This window comes from Leguminivora glycinivorella, chromosome 8 (assembly GCF_023078275.1).
Source record: "Leguminivora glycinivorella isolate SPB_JAAS2020 chromosome 8, LegGlyc_1.1, whole genome shotgun sequence".
Classification (NCBI taxonomy): domain Eukaryota; kingdom Metazoa; phylum Arthropoda; class Insecta; order Lepidoptera; family Tortricidae; genus Leguminivora; species Leguminivora glycinivorella.
In genome coordinates this window covers 18,095,221-18,112,900 of record NC_062978.1, presented here as the reverse complement: position 1 = coordinate 18,112,900, position 17,680 = coordinate 18,095,221, and the positions used below count along the sequence as shown (strand labels likewise).

At 37.6% G+C, this 17,680-nt stretch overlaps 2 protein-coding genes across 2 annotated transcripts in view; both read left to right on the top strand.

The window, feature by feature from the left end:
• The window catches only part of LOC125229097 (protein O-mannosyl-transferase TMTC1-like), a 79,602-nt gene that overhangs the window by 24,465 nt on the left and 37,457 nt on the right, over nucleotides 1-17,680 (top strand). The window lies entirely within an intron of this gene.
• Nucleotides 1,126-14,968, top strand: LOC125228957. The gene is made up of 2 exons (XM_048133692.1): nucleotides 1,126-1,867; nucleotides 14,779-14,968. The coding sequence occupies exons 1-2, from the start codon at nucleotides 1,516-1,518 to the stop codon at nucleotides 14,817-14,819; spliced, it is 393 nt and encodes a 130-aa protein (XP_047989649.1). The 5' UTR covers nucleotides 1,126-1,515; the 3' UTR covers nucleotides 14,820-14,968.

Below are 17,680 nucleotides of genomic sequence, written 5' to 3'. Positions count from 1 at the left end.
TATTTTTATCTGTGTCGGACCGTTTTGATTTTTTAGATATTCTGCTTTTTAAAGACTAGAGCCAATCAAAAATTTCCAAAACGGCCTTTTTCATTGTGGCGCAAAAAAAGGTATGATACTCAAGATTGGTAACAATTAACCAAAAAAGCTAAACGGTCCGACATAGATTATTTCATTGCTATTCAGATTCTCAAATTTCGTTCCGATTGATTAAGTTTTGAAGGAGGAAAGAGTCGAGAGCGGAACCTCGATTTTAAAGATTTTTTGAAATATCTTTTGACTGAGTTGTTCTTAATGGACAATTTTTTTTCGATAAATCTAGTTAATAACACTTGTAGGTATATTAAATTTAATTAAAATTCCCAAGTTGAAAGGGGGGCTCCTTTCCATTTTAGCATTTTCGCTACCGTATCCTCTTAAGAATAACATAACATAACATAACAGGTATCTGAGGGCACATGTCAAAATGGTATAAGGAGATCACACCACACACGTGTTCAGTACCTAATCAAATTCATTATTTTAATAACTTCATAACTGAAAAAGTTAAGACACTTGTTTCTTAGAGATAAAGAATCTTTCCTTAAAGTTAGTAGAATAATTTGATTACGATACTTCTGACAAGAAACGGTACAGATTTATCTGGGAGAGATTTATCATTCATCAGAGAAGTTATTCAGGATGGCAGATAATTTTGGTGTGTTGTTTCATGTATTATATTGATGCTGACTGTACTTAAGTATAAACAAATCATATTTCTTTATTCCGAATTTTCGAACGTAATATTGTCTAATTTGAGATTTTGTTTTAAATAATCAAACGGATTTTAACAGAAGGTTAATTTTAGATGTTTATTTTTATTTTTTTAATTTACTTGTGATGAAACATTTTTTTATTTTATTTTAGGTGAGATTTTGTTTACTTAGACGAATAGGTATATGCGAAGGGATTTGAAGGAGCCGTTTCTAGAGTAGCATAGGCCACAGATTTTATTATATATCTACTGTAAGGGAAGGTGAACTCCGGAGTTGTCGCCCCGCCGCCGGGGCTCCCCTTCCCCCTACACCGCGCCCCGCAGTCGCCACAGCACAAGAGTGAGCTCGTCCATTTGCCCGCGACCCGCCTTACAGCGCGCACGCACCGTCGTTTGAGCCTTTGAGATTACGATTATAAAAATTAAATAATTTTAGTTAAAGTTTTGTCTCATTTCTGAACCTCTTTAACAGTTCAGAAGTGGGATCGAGCTTACTTTTAATAAGTAAACATTACCCGCCCACTACCTTCAAATATTGTTATTGTGGTTTGTGATGGATGAAGATTTTGAAGAATCACGTTCGCGCTCGCGCTCCAGGCAGCGTTCGCGCTCTGGGCGACGTTCGCGACGTAAATCGCGTACCAGGCGACATTATAGTAAAAGTAGATCAAGAAGGCGTACTCCAAAAAGTAGAAAGTCGATTAATATTGATGTTGATTTAGATACAAGGCTTAACAAATTAGAACATTTGATGAAAAAAAATGATAAGTTCAAGTTCTCAAGGCTCGACGACGGTGGAAAATAAGTCAAAGAGACAAAATAACATAACCTCCGCCATTTCAGTTACAGTAGACCCGACAAATGATGGCGCTACCTTATCAACTACGCCACCGATAGCAAGGTCTACTCCCGAGCTTGGCAGCGATGGCGCTGTGTTGTCGGCGGGCGGTTTGACGTCGTCGGGGGCGTGCGGGGAGCGCGCCATACCCCGGTCGCCGCTGCTGCCGGTGCCAGCTGCCGCCGCCGCGGCCCGGTGCGCGGCAAGACAGCCTGTCGCGGCTTCGTGCTCGAGAGCGAGCTGCAACTCTTTCTCAGTTTGTACACAGGACCAAGGTCAGATGAACAAATTACTATCGGGCTCTGATAATATACCTGATTTTAACGGTGATGCATCAAGTGACATGACAGTTCAATGTTGGATAAGACGTTTAGAGGCACTAGCAAAAATATTCAACTGGAATGAACGATTTCTTATTTATCAAATGACGACTAAATTTGCTGGTAATACTCGATTGTGGTTTAATTCCCTAGAAAACATTGATTATTCGTGGGACCAGTGGAAACAAAAATTAATATGTGATTTTCCTGAAGGACGAGGCATAGCTTCAAAATTGTATGAATTTGTTACCGTAAAATGTGAAAATAATGAAAACGTGTTGGACTTCTACTGCAAAAAACTGTTACTAGGAACAAAATGTGATCAACCAGATCATGTCATAACCGACGTCATTATTTTTACGTTGAACGATCCTTTGTTGACGACCGGCGCGCGGGGTGCCGCTTGCCGTGATACTAAAAGTTTATTGAAGTACTTAACAGATTCTGGTTTTGATTGTTCAAATAAAAGTAAGGCTAGTTCAGTTAGCAACGATGTGGGTAGATCTTACACAGGGCGAAAACAGCCTCAGCGCGATGACGTCACTTGCTATAAATGCGGTATTAAAGGTCATATCTCTTCGATTTGCACAAAAACTGATGTAAAGCAATGTGATCGTTGTTCTAAATATGGGCACGTTAGTGTTGATTGCAAAGAGCACAGACATTGTACTAGTTGCGACAAGTGGGGCCACGTTGCTGCCAACTGTATTCGCAAGAAAGACAAACCTATTAAAATTGTTTAAAATGTAAGATGTTGATGTATATGACAGAAAATATCACAAAACTGTTTGATTAATCAATCATGTTGAGTTAATCGCACCCGTGAATTTTGGCAGCACTATTAACACTATTGCTAAGGCGGTCGTGGTCGTACGGGTTTGCTGTTAAAGTTAGAAGTTACCTTATGACAGCTTTTATTTTCATAACTCGTATTGCAGTAGATCAAGAGTCAACTACAGAGTTATTTATGCAGTCAATCAGCTGATACTGTAGTAGAAATAGGTTAGATGAGTACCGTAGTACTAATCTGGCATCTGATGAATTGATGATTGGATATTATTTAATCATTGGTACAACACAGTTTTCTTCTCAAGATGTTAAAAAAAGTTCTACTTAAACTGTTATGAACCAATTATGATAATTAAGGACACTGTGATGATACAGTTATTGTGCGAATTCCTCGTGGTCGTAATAGCACATTTTATAGGGGCTATGTTTAATTTATTTATATTAATGTGTCGGAAAACTTGACGCTTATCTATTCGTGCTACCAGTCATATAAAATGTATGTCATTTCAAGAAGAAGCTGAAGTTAAACAATTTTTTTTGGCGGTTTACTAGATCAAGTATTATTTTACTCAGTTATTTTTTGTGTACACTTGCATAAGTCGCATAATACCTGCATAAAGAAAATGGGATATTATTAACCGCACAGCAAAAAAATAATCGCACATCAATTTATCGTCATCAATAATATACTTCTGTACATCAAATTAATTACTTCATTGCAAATAAACTAAATGATTAACAAAACTAGTACTGCAGATTATTCCAAAATACACATCAGCACAACATTACTTTTTTCCTCTATTGAAAGACAATTAAATTCCTTTACTAACAAAAATACAACAGTCTTATCAAAAATACTAATTGCACAGCAAATTTACCCGTCTTCATGACAAACTATTTAATTCGATGACCATACATCCTAATAAGCACCTCTAACCATGCTCATCATTTTTGTCTTATTTTTTAAGTAGTCGCGTTCAGCAAATATAATAATTATTATGGCTACAATATCTTATTTCATTGCAATATTTTTAAGGAGCAGAACAAATTCACTGAAAATGTTTTTGCGCGTTTTTTTGACACAAGATCCCTGCAGATTAAAGCGAGCAAGGGAGATAGTACTAAGCCGCACCGTGCCGGGAGTTAACCGTAGGCCTCGCGCGTAAGAGTGAAATAGAAATATTTTGTCAGTGTCTAGGTGTTACGCAGTCATCGAGCTTTTGTTATTGTTTACATTCATTCGAAGTTGCGTTGAGCCGGCGTTTCGGCGTGTTAACCTAAAAACTTATACTTATATATCTGGGGGCACGGCAGTGCCCCCACCAAGTCGAGCAAAAAGAGGCACGGCCGTACCATCCTTTTCTCGAAGCATTTCAGACCATTTTCAACCCCCTGTTACTCCGTTCTGGATAAAACTAGAAGCCTCAATTTTCAGCACCCAAGTAGTCATTGTATAAACACGGTATATTCCAAATTTCATTAAATTTGAACCAATAGTTTAGAAATAATTACTAGCCAAAGTTTCTTAGTTTTGTCACTCACTGGCTGACTGACACACGATCATCAATGATAATAAGACACTTCTAGTACACTTGGAAGCTTTAAATTTAGATTACAGTTAGTGTTTAGTGTATAAATCACACAAAAATTAAAAAATGTTGCAATTTCATTCCAGGTTTTCAGATACACCAACTGCATAAATAACATTGTAATCTCATATCAATATATGGGATTACCATGTTATATTTGCAGTTGATTTACAGTAAATAAATCCGTGTACCTGTCTATGTAAATTTATACAGATACCCGATGTCTCACTCACGATCACTACCCTATTTCCTTACATGGTGGGAGTCGTATAATTCAACTATGGGATATGGGTTCCATTGTGGTCTGGACGAATAGGCTGACAACCCCTTCATAATTTTGCCAACAGTTGCACTGAAACGAGTTCGTGTGCTGTGCGTACCCTGTTGGAAAAATACATGCGCGACTTTATGTATGTATATAGATATGAGGGCGAGCCCTCGCCAAGTACAGCAAAAATTTAAAACAAGTAAATTGCAATTCTACCTACATCACCAACTTCATATACCCATATAAATATATGAGTACCTGTAAATGTGTTGTAAAATGTAATTAAATATAAATATGTACTCATAGCTGGGCACCGTTAATCAAATAGTTAACTTCGTTAATCGCTAATACGTTACTAAAAAAGTTAACTTCGTTAATCGTTAAAGCGATACATTTCGACAGATTTAACGAAAGTTAAAGTTAATCGTTAATCCGTTAACACGTGAAAAAAAATGAACTTTTCTTTAAATATTTAGTTGCATCAGTATCCACTATAACGTATTTTATTTCTATAAAAGGCCGAAGTACAGCTAGCCTATTGAACTCTAGGCTGCACGTGGAAGGCAGTGATCGCCTGAGCTACTGCCTAGAGCTGTGTCAGGAGAGATGCTGGCGGTGACGGGACTGTTGTGGCACTTTGGGCGGTAGAGGCTAGGGAAGCGAATGTGGTCGTAAATAGGGCTCGAATTTGCTGCCCTATCACTACAACAGTCGCCATGGTAAAGCTTAGGATTCACCGAATCAAAGTTAGTTAAAGCAAATCCACGTGAAGAATACTTTTTTAGGTAATATTTCGGACTTTTAGCAATCGACATTAAACAAACCTAGGATTTACCGGCAAATCATAGGATTTGCCGTACTTCGGGCTTTTATAGTAGCGTTCAGAACGTGTTTTTCGCAGCGCAGATGGCGCCTGTGCCCTACTAGATTAACGATTAACGGACTCGGAGAAATTTAACGGAAGTTAACGAGTCCGTTAACATTTTTTCAAGTTAACTTAAAAGTTAATCCGTTAATCGAAATGTTAACTTCGTTAATTAACGATGAACGGATTAACGAGTTAATGCCCAGCTATGTATGTACTTAAATATTATGCTCAAATGTAATAAAAAAAACTTGTGCTACAGTCGTAGTAGGTACAGTCGAGATCATAAATATGTGTACGTTTTTTCAACTAATTTGCAATGGGTTAAGGTGAAAAAATGTATAGCTGGTTAAGGCTAGAGCAAGTGGAGCGACCGCTCTAGGCACCAAATGGTAAGGGGGCCGACAAAATCGTACCTACATGTGAAAAAAAACCAATAAAAAATATTATATTGCGTGGGCGCGCACATATTCCAAAATAGCGAGAGGTCACCATCATCCTCCTTGCGTTATCCCAGCATTTGCCACGGCTCATGGGAGCCTGGGGTCCGCTTTGAAAACTAACCCCAAGATTTGGCGTTGGCACTAGTTTTTACGAAAGCGACTGCCATCCGACCTTCCAACCCGAAGGGTAAACTAGACCTTATTGGAATTAGTCCGGTTTCCTCACGATGTTTTCCTTCACCGAAAAGCGACTGGCAAATATCAAATGACGTTTCGCACATAAATTCCGAAAAACTCATTGGTGCAAGCCGGGGTTCGAACCCGCGACCTTCGTATCGAAAGTCGCACGCTCTTACCGATAGGCCACCAGCTAGCGAGAAGTCTCAGGAATTAATTCAGATATTGAAATGATTGTGGAACGATGTATCAAAATGTCGCAGTGTACAACATTCATAAGGTGCAATTAAATGAAAGGAGGATTTTAGTAATTGACAAACCTTTGAAAGACAATAATCCATTGAAATTGTACCTATCAATTATGTGGTATTGTCTTGCATCAATTAAAGTTACGTAGTTACAAAGTTACGTCGTACCTAATCTAAATATCATGTGTCTAAAATACTGTCCGAAGTGGAGTTCTTCATAAAACTTATGCCAGCAGAATTGTCGCCTGCGGTATTTCCGGACCAATACGACCTTCAAACTTTCAAGAAAAGAGCGTACACCCATCTTAAAGGCCGGCAACGCACCTCCAACACTTCTGGTGTTTCGGGTGTCCATGGGCGGCAGTTATTGCTTACCATCAGGCGACCTGTCTGCTCGTGTGCCTCCTATCCCATAAAAAAAAAACATCTCAGAGAGTCAAAGGAGCAAGCGTGATGATGTGCACTAGGAAACCGAAGGGCCCTACTGAAAAAAAACACCGAAATGGGCATCCCGATACAGTTATGGACCTGCAAGTACATTTGGCCTATGAAAGACAAGGGTTTTGATAGAATCCCACCTTCCTCTCCACTAGCGGGTTGAGTCTTTATAAATTGAGTCAATAATATGAAAAAAATTCGCGCTCGCTTCGCTCGCGCTTATTATTCCCATCGAATAAATATCTTTGAAATGGTAGTCAGAATGCATTTTTTACTTACATACTCTTAGTCAAAATTTCGCGTTTGGGTCACGTGTAGGAACATGAACACGATATCCCCTATCAGCCCCAGGGCCATATACCTATTAACTATTAATGCGTGTATGAGGAGGTTAATAGGAAAGAAGAAAAAAAGTTGGACTACAGAGGGTCTACAAAAAGAAATGAGATCCCATCAAAAACAAAACTTGTAAAAGCACCAAGTCTCGCAACTCAGTACTTCTGGCGTAAAAAGAGTTGAGATCCCTTTAATACCAAGTCGGTTAATTTATTCAGTCCCTACTTAAAGGACCTTCTGCCGTAAGTTATTACGTAGTTTACCCATAGCTAACCTAATAATATCTTATAACGACCATATCAGTATTAAATATATTTCATGTTTTAAACAAAATGGACTGACTTGGCAATCGCATGACACAATTTTGTCAACGGTGTAAATTGCGATTGCCAAGTCAGTCCATTTTCTTTAAAACATGAAATATATTTAATACTGATACATATGGTCGTTATAAGATATTATTAGGTTAGCTATGGGTAAACTACGTAATAACTTACGGCAGAAGGTCCTTTAAGTAGGGACTGAATAAATTAACCGACTTGGTATTAAAGGGATCTCAACTCTTTTTACGCCAGAAGTACTGAGTTGCGAGACTTGGTGTTTTTACAAGTTTTGTTTTTGATGGGATATTATTTACAATTACGACTGTCATAAGACTTGTCAAACAGTAGTTCGCCATCTTTCTCGATCCGCCAATCGCGTCGTCTTGCGTAGGGATGCGACTATCACTCGTTGAACATGCGTTGAACCGTAAAAGCTGTTCGATGCAATGAAATAAATTAATAGTTTAAAAAACACTATAAAACACGCTTTTATAAATGCACGTAAAAGCCAAAAATAAATTATGGATCGTTCAAGTTGTCTCTATTTGTGAGCTGAAGTTTAAAAACTATGTGCTTTTAATTATAATATTTGATTGTAAAAGCGTGGGGCGCTGGAACAGGAAAGACTTTTTGTATAACTTGCTGATAAATCAAATTATGCTATGTTACGGGAAGGAGGTTACCACAGATTGACGCGCTAACTGGAGTTGCAGCATGACTAGTAGGTTCTACATTAAACAGTCAAATCAATTAAAAGTCAGTGTTCAAAGTAGGTACCAGTTTGTCGAACTCAGACAAAATATGCGCTAGTAGCGAGGAGAGTCGACAGTCACCGACACTTAGAACGCCGCTTTTTTCCGGTAATCAAAGTACAAAAGGGGAAAGTGTCTACAGTGACAGGATGCAGAGTTCTTGTTCGTGGACGAGATATGTTTGGTTCTCTTTGGTAACCCTTAGGTGGCATATGTAAACGTTATGTTCTTATGCAACTTCATTCGCCAGGAAGTTCGGATTAGTATTTGTTTACAAGAAAGTCTTTCCTGTTCCAGCGCCCCACGCTTTTACAATCAAATATTATAATTAAAAGCACATAGTTTTTAAACTTCAGCTCACAAATAGAGACAACTTGAACGATCCATAATTTATTTTTGGCTTTTACGTGCATTTATAAAAGCGTGTTTTATAGTGTTTTTTAAACTATTAATTTATTTTATACTTTTTAGTCATTAATAATGAAATACTTTTAAGATTTATACATAAATTTATTTCAAGTAGACGGATTTTACATGCCATTTGTGGCTTAACGTGTACTTATTGCTAATTGCTACTTAATAATAACTAGCGGCTACCTTCTTATTACGGTATTATCATAAAAATATTTATACCAAGTAAGTTATCCGTAAAATATAGACAATATAGACATGTGCCATCGCGGACTTTTTGAAGACATTAGAGAGACATACTTTCGCCATACATTGTTTTGAAGCTCTCAGCTAGTGGGATTTTGTTTGACTCGATTAGAAAATATTGTCACATTTCAACTAATTCAAACAAAATTTAAGTATTTCTTTTTTGCCGAGCCCCCTTTATTTGCTCTTAAGGGTCACAGGAAAACCATTACCCAACTTATTTTAAATACAACGTTGATCTTTCTTTTATGCCCCCGGGGCTTCGCCCCCCGAGCCCCCCTTTGTTTGCTCTTAAAGGTCACAAGAAAACGCTAACCCAACTTATTTTAAATACAACGTTGATCTTTCTTTTATGCGGGGGCTTCGCCCCCCGAGCCCCCCTTTGTTTGCTCTTAAATGTGACAAGAAAACGCTAACCCAACTTATTTGAAATACTACGTTAATCTTTCTTTTATGCGGGGGGCTTCGCCCCCCGAGCCCCCCTTTTCGTTGCTCTTAAGGGTCACAAGAAAACCCTAAACCAACTTATTTTAAATACAACGTTGATCTTTCTTTCATGCGGGGGGCTTCGCCCCCCGAGCCCCCCTTTGTTTGCTCTAAAAGGTCACAAGAAAACGCTAACCCAACTTATTTAAAATACTACGTTGATCTTTTTTTTATGCGGGGGCTTCGCCCTCCGAGCCCCCTTTTCGTTACTCTTAAGGGTCACAAGAAAACCCTAACCCAACTTATTTTAAATACTACGTTGATCTTTCTTTTATGCGGGGGCTTCGCCCCCGAGCCCCCTTTTCGTTGCTCTTAAGGGTCACAAGAAAACCCTAAACCAACTTATTTTAAATACAACGTTGATCTTTCTTTCATGCGGGGGCTTCGCCCCCGAGCCCCCCTTTGTTTGCTCTTAAAGGTCACAAGAAAACGCTAACCCAACTTATTTTAAATACAACGTTGATCTTTCTTTTATGCGGGGGCTTCGCCCCCGAGCCCCCTTTGTTTGCTCTTAAAGGTCACAAGAAAACGCTAACCCAACTTATTTTAAATACTACGTTAATCTTTCTTTTATGCGGGGGCTTCGCCCCCGAGCCCCCCTTTGTTTGCTCTTAAAGGTCACAAGAAAACGCTAACCCAACTTATCTTAAATACTACGTTGATCTTTCTTTCATGCGGGGGCTTCGCCCCCGAGCCCCCGAGCCCCCTTTGTTTGCTCTGAAAGGTCACAAGAAAACGCTAACCCAACTTATTTTAAATACTACGTTAATGTTTCTTTTATGCGGGGGGCTTCGCCCCCCGAGCCCCCCTTTGTTTGCTCTTAAAGGTCACAAGAAAACGCTAACCCAACTTATTCTAAATACTACGTTGATCTTTCATATTTCTTTCTTTCATTCAGAGCAAACAAAGGGGGCTCGGGGGCGAAGCCCCCGCATAAAAGAAAGATCAACGTTGTATTTAAAATAAGTTGGGTTAAGGTTTTCTTGTGATCCTTAAGAGTAAAGAAAAGGGGGTTTTCTTTACTCTTAAGGATCACAAGAAAACCTTAACCCAACTTATTTTAAATACAACGTTGATCTTTCTTTTATGCGGGGGGCTTCGCCCCCCGAGCCCCCCTTTGTTTGCTCTGAAAGGTCACAAGAAAACGCTAACTCAACTTATTTTAAATACTACGTTAATCTTTCTATTATGCGGGGGCTTCGCCCCCGAGCCCCCCCTTTGTTTGATCTTAAAGGTCACAAGAAAACGCTAACCCAACTTATTCTAAATACTACGTTGATCTTTCTTTCATGCGGGGGCTTCGCCCCCGAGCCCCCTTTTATTTACTCTTAAGGATCACAAGAAAACCTTAACCCAACTTATTTTAAATACAACGTTGATCTTTCTTTTATGCGGGGGCTTCGCCCCCGAGCCCCCTTTGTTTGCTCTGAAAGGTCACAAGAAAACGCTAACTCAACTTATTTTAAATACAACGATAATCTTTCTATTATGCGGGGGCTTCGCCCCCGAGCCCCCTTTATTTGATCTTAAAGGTCACAAGAAAACGTTAACCAAACTTATCTTATATACTACGTTGATCTTTCTTTCATGCGGGGGCTTCGCCCCCCGAGCCCCCCTTTGTTTGCTCTTAAAGGTCACAAGAATACGCTAACCCAACTTATTCTAAATACTACGTTGATCTTTCTTTCATGCGGGGGGCTTCGCCCCCCGAGCCCCCCTTTTATTTACTCTTAAGGATCACAAGAAAACCTTAACCCAACTTATTTTAAATACAACGTTGATCTTTCTTTTATGCGGGGGGCTTCGCCCCCCGAGCCCCCCTTTGTTTGCTCTGAAAGGTCACAAGAAAACGCTAACCCAACTTATTCTAAATACTACGTTGTTCTTTCTTTCATGCGGGGGCTTCGCCCCCGAGCCCCCTTTTCTTTACTCTTAAGGATCACAAGAAAACCTTAACCCAACTTATTTTAAATACAACGTTGATCTTTCTTTTATGCGGGGGCTTCGCCCCCGAACCCCCCTTTGTTTGCTCTGAAAGGTCACAAGAAAACGCTAACCCAACTTATTTTAAATACTACGTTAATTTTTCTTTTATGCGGGGGGCTTCGCCCCCGAGCCCCCCTTTGTTTGCTCTTCAAGGTCACAAGAAAACGCTAACCCAACTTATCTTAAATACTACGTTAATCTTTCTTTCATGCGGGGGCTTCGCCCCCGAGCCCCCTTTTTTGCTCTTAAAGATCACAAGAATACGCTAAACCAACTTATTCTAAATACTACGTTGATTTTTCTTTCATGCGGGGGCTTCGCCCCCCGAGCCCCCCTTTTATTTACTCCTAAGGATCACAAGAAAACCTTAACCCAACTTATTTTAAATACAACGTTTATCTTTCTTTTATGCGGGGGGCTTCGCCCTCCGATCCCCCCTTTGTTTGCTCTTAAAGGTCACAAGAAAACGCTAACCCAACTTATCTTAAATACTACGTTGATCTTTCTTTCATGCGGGGGGCTTCGCCCCCCGAGCCCCCCTTTTATTTACTCTTAAGGATCACAAGAAAACCTTAACCCAACTTATTTTAAATACTACGTTGATCTTTCTTTCATGCTTCCCCCCTCGAGCCCCCCCCCTTTTTTCTGTTCTTATCTTCCGGCACCATCATCAGGCCTTGAAACCTAATCGTAGTCATAGTTCATTACAAGACTTTTCTAAGAAGCCCAAAAACAGCTATGATACGATGTTCCATCATGTAGTTCCAGTTCACATCTTCCGGCTCCATCATCAGACCTTGAAACCTAATCGTAGTCTTTCAAAGTTCATTACAAGACTTTTCTAAGAAGCCCAAAAACAGCTATGATACGATGTTCCATCATGTAGTTCCAGCTCATATCTTCCGGCTCCATCATCAGACCTTGAAACCTAATTGTAGTCAAAGTTCATTACAAGACTTTCCTAAGAAGCCCAAAAACAGCTATGATACGATGTTCCATCATGTAGTTCCAGTTCATATCTTCCGGCTCCATCATCAGACCTTGAAACCTAATCGTAGTCAAAGTTCATTACAAGACTTTTCTAAGAAACCCAAAAACAGCTATGATACGATGTTCCATCATGTAGTTCCAGTTCATATCTTTCGGCTTCATCATCAGACCTTGAAACCTAATTGTAGTCAAAGTTCATTACAAGACTTTTCTAAGAAACCCAAAAACGGCTATGATACGATGTTCCATCATGTAGTTCCAGTTCATATCTTCCGACTCCATCATCAGATCAGCTCAACAGTACCATATTATTGTATTGTCATCGGAACTACATATAGCTGCCAATTTTCATTACGCTACGACTCCTGGAAGATGGTTAAATTAGCTTCCGCAGATTCCATTACATACATAGTTACATACACGACGACCTAATAAAAGCGTGTTAAAAAGCCGTTCTTCCTCTCTGTGCATTTAATAAAGAACCAATGCGCTTTAAATTTTAGGTTTTTTTACTGATCACTTTATGTTGTAGTTAATAAAAAAATTGAATGCAATTAAAATAAATTGCTGTGTCATTTAGATAAACTGCTGTATAATATGTAAAAATAGATGCTACATTTTAAAAAAAAAGCGTTGCTAGATATAATGTGCGTTAGTAAATTATTAGCGATGCATTCATGAAAAACCTTTACTAAAAATTAAAATAGATGTACGCACGAATATATAATGAAGTGTATTTAGTCATATTTTGAGTTGAAATTTTGCTGTTCAATTAGTATTTTTGATATGAATTTGGACTATTTTTGCGTAAAAAAAGTTATTTTTTTGATTTTCGTTTAAATACCACCCAAAGAAAATTATGGGCTGAGTATTGAGAATGCTCGGTTACATATTGGCATTATTTCAGTGATACTCAGGTATAAAGTGGCATTAAATATTAACGGTTAATGACTCCTATAAGGCAAAGTCCGAAAAGTTTATTATTTTCATCTTCATTTTCAGTTCCTTGTGTAGACACATTTTCACATGAAGACAATAGTTTCTATTATCTGCCTGTACTCAAAATAAAATATTTTATACGCACGAAATAATGCGTCAGATAATATAAGAAAACATGACCAATAGTTATTTTGTAAACCCAATTTATTAAGTCGGATGCAAAGATATAAAGTAGATGAGTATACCATGACATTACTAAAGTCGATTTCATATTAATTCCTTAGCAAATCGTGCAAATTAGTTTTGACAGTTCTTAAAAAGACGCTGATTTGACTAGAAGCTAAGTAGCCTATTCCAACGCTGCCGATAAGATTCGTAATACCGTAGTAATGATTAACGCGTTTTGTATTTACAATTTAACATTAATGATAATTATGATTTAGTTTAAGTTGAGCGTAAAATAGTGGCGAAAGATTAATAGTGAAAATAAATCGATTAAAATACTGGTTCTTATAAGACTATACGGGATACTCTCGTGGAAGTGTAGTGTTACAGCCGCAGACAAAGCAAAACCGTTCATAACTAAAGAGAATTCTAGTTTATTTGAAAATATTCTGAAAATTGAGTGATATTCTCTGCCAGTAAAAAAAAAATGTATCAGGTAGATTTACCATTTAAATTTCTGAATATAACGTACAAAAATATCGTAGCTGTCTTCAATAATAGTAAACTATTATGATTAGTCAATTATGACTTTGTTGTATTTTGTTATGTTAATGACGTTGAAGTGTTTATTTGTTTAAATAATATTATTATATTGAAGCAGATTGTGCTATATTATTTCTTATTAAATCATCCATCAACGAAAGAAATAGTAATGCGATACTGTGACATACGCATACTTGAAGTTCACGTCCGATATTGTCTAAGGTTAGTTAAATGTTTAATTTACTAACTAAAAAAAATGTGTCTGATATTTACCACTTTTGATTACAAGTTTTGGAGTAATTTCATCAACAGAACCATAGCTTTCAGTTTCAGATTGCAATGAAGTTCTTGACGTAATATCTTGTGTTTTATTAATAGGCTCATGATCATCAGATAGATGGAATAAAATCCTACGAAGACATATGTTTAGATTGGATTACCAGATTGCAAAGTGTTTTCTTTTTTTGTCTAGATCTCGTAGGCTCAGTATCATCAGATAGATGGAGCCTATGACCAGCAAGGTTAAGACCAGATAGGTTTGAGATCTTAGACGAGATTTAATAAGTCCGCCTCGTGAGCGAAGTCAGTTAGACAACGTTCATGGCCAGTTAGGCTAAGGTCAGTCAGATTTGAGGCGGGCTAGACAGATTTTTGGATAGGTCTTTGATCAGAAAGATTAGGACCAAATAAGTTAGAGAGATCACAGACAAGATTCAAAAGAGTTCGCCTCGTGAGCGAAGTCAGTTAGACAACGTTCATGGCCAGATAGGCTAAGGTCAGTTAGATTTGAGGCGGGCTCGGTGAATTTTTGGATGGGTCTTTCATTTGTAACGTTCCTCTGACTTCCACTATAGGAATTTTATGAATTTCAGGTAATCCGTGGGCGTATTACCATCAGGATGGTCGACTGTAAGGGAAGGTGAACTCCGGAGTTGTCGCCCCGCCGCCGGGGCTCCCCTTCCCCCTACACCGCGCCCCGCAGTCGCCACAGCACAAGAGTGAGCTCGTCCATTTGCCCGCGACCCGCCTTACAGCGCGCACGCACCGTCGTTTGAGCCTTTGAGATTACGATTATAAAAATTAAATAATTTTAGTTAAAGTTTTGTCTCATTTCTGAACCTCTTTAACACTACCTACCATCCAAACATATCTACTTAGCGTTTCAAATGAACCCAGTCAAAAAGTTTGGCTAGTCCGCATCTACTCACATCTTACATCGCATAGATTAATTTATTTAATCATTATTGCTCAAAATTAAATCTTGCAGTACAAAAAGGCGGACTTAATGCTCTAAAGCATTCTATACCAGTCAACCACGAGGCTGAGCAGAGAGATTGTGAGCGGTCCTACAATTTCAACAGTAAATTGTAACAACCCTTTGTTGTATGAAATAAAAAGTATACTCAATAAAATAAACATACACATATAATTTACAGTCACATAATATACACATACATGTATCTATTATATATATGTACAATATAGATAGATAGATAGAATACTCTTTATTGGCACAGCTCAGCAAAAGATACAGAAAAAAGAACTTATACCTCTACTTATTTCTTCTATCTTAAATTTAAAGCAAGCAAGGTATTTAAATTTTTAATTGATAAATCTTATTATAGTATTAGTGAATATTAATAATTCGTGATAACTGTGCACAGCATGCAGCACAGTACTTACTAAAAGTTGTACGCCTCACGGCACCACATAGTGGGACAAAAATGTATCATGAGACCTGTACTTATGTACCTATATATTACCTATGTTGGACGATTAAATGCTTTTTACTTTTTACTTTTACTTAATAAAAGTAGTTCTTTTGTGTGGGCTCTTAAAAATTATTAATAAGTAATAACAAAGGTGAGATGTGATGTAACAAATGTCCCTGTAATACCTATGTAGGTACCTAATCAGTAAACACACTCACACTTTCTCTATCACGTCCAAACATAGTTTCTGTATAAGTGCTCTTACGTTCTGTTTAGTTAATAGGACTTAGTTATTAATTTTCTCGGTGCCCTGAAAACCTGTGCCGCGTCTATTAGACACGGTATTCGCTGAGTGGCATCCTATTTGGTGTACTAGTTATTAAGTAACTAAACACTTTATTGTACAGGAAAATAATACAGCACATAATATTTAAAATAAAAAGTTTCAGTACAAAGGCGAACTTATCCCTTTAAGGGATCTCTTCCAGTTAACCTTTGAGCATTTGAAGGAGAGTCTATATGCCAAATAAATATTTTCTATTCTATTCTAATCATTAATAAAATTATTGTATTTATTGCAGACTGTTAATACGCGTCTCACAAGCATTTTTCATGATTCCTTTAACAACATTATTTTTATTTGTTTCAGGTACTTATTTATGCTTTGCACACTGGGAGTAGCTGATTATTTTGGTAAATGTATTTCATATTTATTATTTATTTAAATTGCAACATAAAGACTGTATCGTTAAATATGGATACAACTTTGAGTAGCCGTATTTATTCGCTATTATATTTTTTTCTTATAACAAGACATGGGCTTAATAAGGCACATAATAAGGTACGCATTTTGTCCTAGAAACTCGACGCAAGCATGTGGTTTAGACAGCATTGACTTAATCCTCCCGAGTACCAATTACGATTTCGGACAAATGCTACTAGAAAATTCACAAAGTGCTTACAAGACGACACAATTGCGAAAAAAAATTGTACAGTGCGAACCTCAACTACACATGATCCGCAAAGCAGGATATCTAGACATAGTCTAGCCACTGTTATTTTTAAAAAATAAAGTTCATGATCTGTGTATGGCGGCCATTTAAAGAATATGGCATGGCGCTTACGCTAACTCCGACTTTGATGTCGAATTTAACTATCATACACTGTTTATATCGATCTGGTTTAGGCACTGTTCAAACACCATGAATGTCTATTAGACATTGGCCTATGCCTAATTTTTTTTATCTATTTCTCTCATCCTGCTTGTATTAAAAATTTACGGCAATCCGGAACGTTACTCAAAAATGCGTTTTTTTTAATTATATAAATTCACCGCATTTATTCTGCAAGTACCCAATTGAACAACCATGAAGAGGACTCTTAAAAAATATATTTTGGCAGCATATTAACCTTTGTTTGTCGAAATCGTACAAAGGTTCTTTGAGATATTCTCAAATTAAGCCAGATTAGGGGTTGTCCGAAATTTATTTACTAGACCTTAATGAAAGTACCATAAAGTCCCTAAAATAAAAAAAATATCAGACCTTCTTATATCAAATAGTACTTACCAATACCTTCAGATCATACTCTCGGACCATAATAATACAATTTAGACGAGGTTTGTTTTGTCCCTATAATTAACAATACAGTCCTTAGCAGCCATAATATGCAGAAAAAATCTCCTCTACCAGGGTGGTCCCTGGAAGAGTGAAATTAATTTAGAGATGGGCTGAATACGGACTCTGTCGCATACGAATATTCGGCGTAACATTCGGTTCAGCAGTTACCGAACCGAACATTCGGTCGAATATTCGGTGAGCCATATTTTACATCCTGGCTTAGAGTTAAAAATGTTTCAATTATTGGTAATTAATTACACATTAATTTATCTTACCAAGGCTCTTAATGTTCCTATAATTTAGTGCATAAGAAAATTTTGGTTTTTGTTTTTTAAGATATATTATTTTAACGTTTTTAAAAATTATTGTATTTTATATTTTAACGCATTTTTAACTCCCTTTGGTTGTTCCTTAGAATGCTGAAATACGATGAATTACGAAAC

Excerpts from the sequence above, each read along its gene's own strand:
- LOC125228957 (XM_048133692.1), top strand. The coding sequence starts at position 1,516 with ATGATAAGTTCAAGTTCTCAAGGCTCGACGACGGTGGAAAATAAGTCA. Across the intron at positions 1,868-14,778 it reads AGTTTGTACACAGGACCAAG|GTAATCCGTGGGCGTATTAC; the intron begins GTCAGATGAACA and ends TATGAATTTCAG.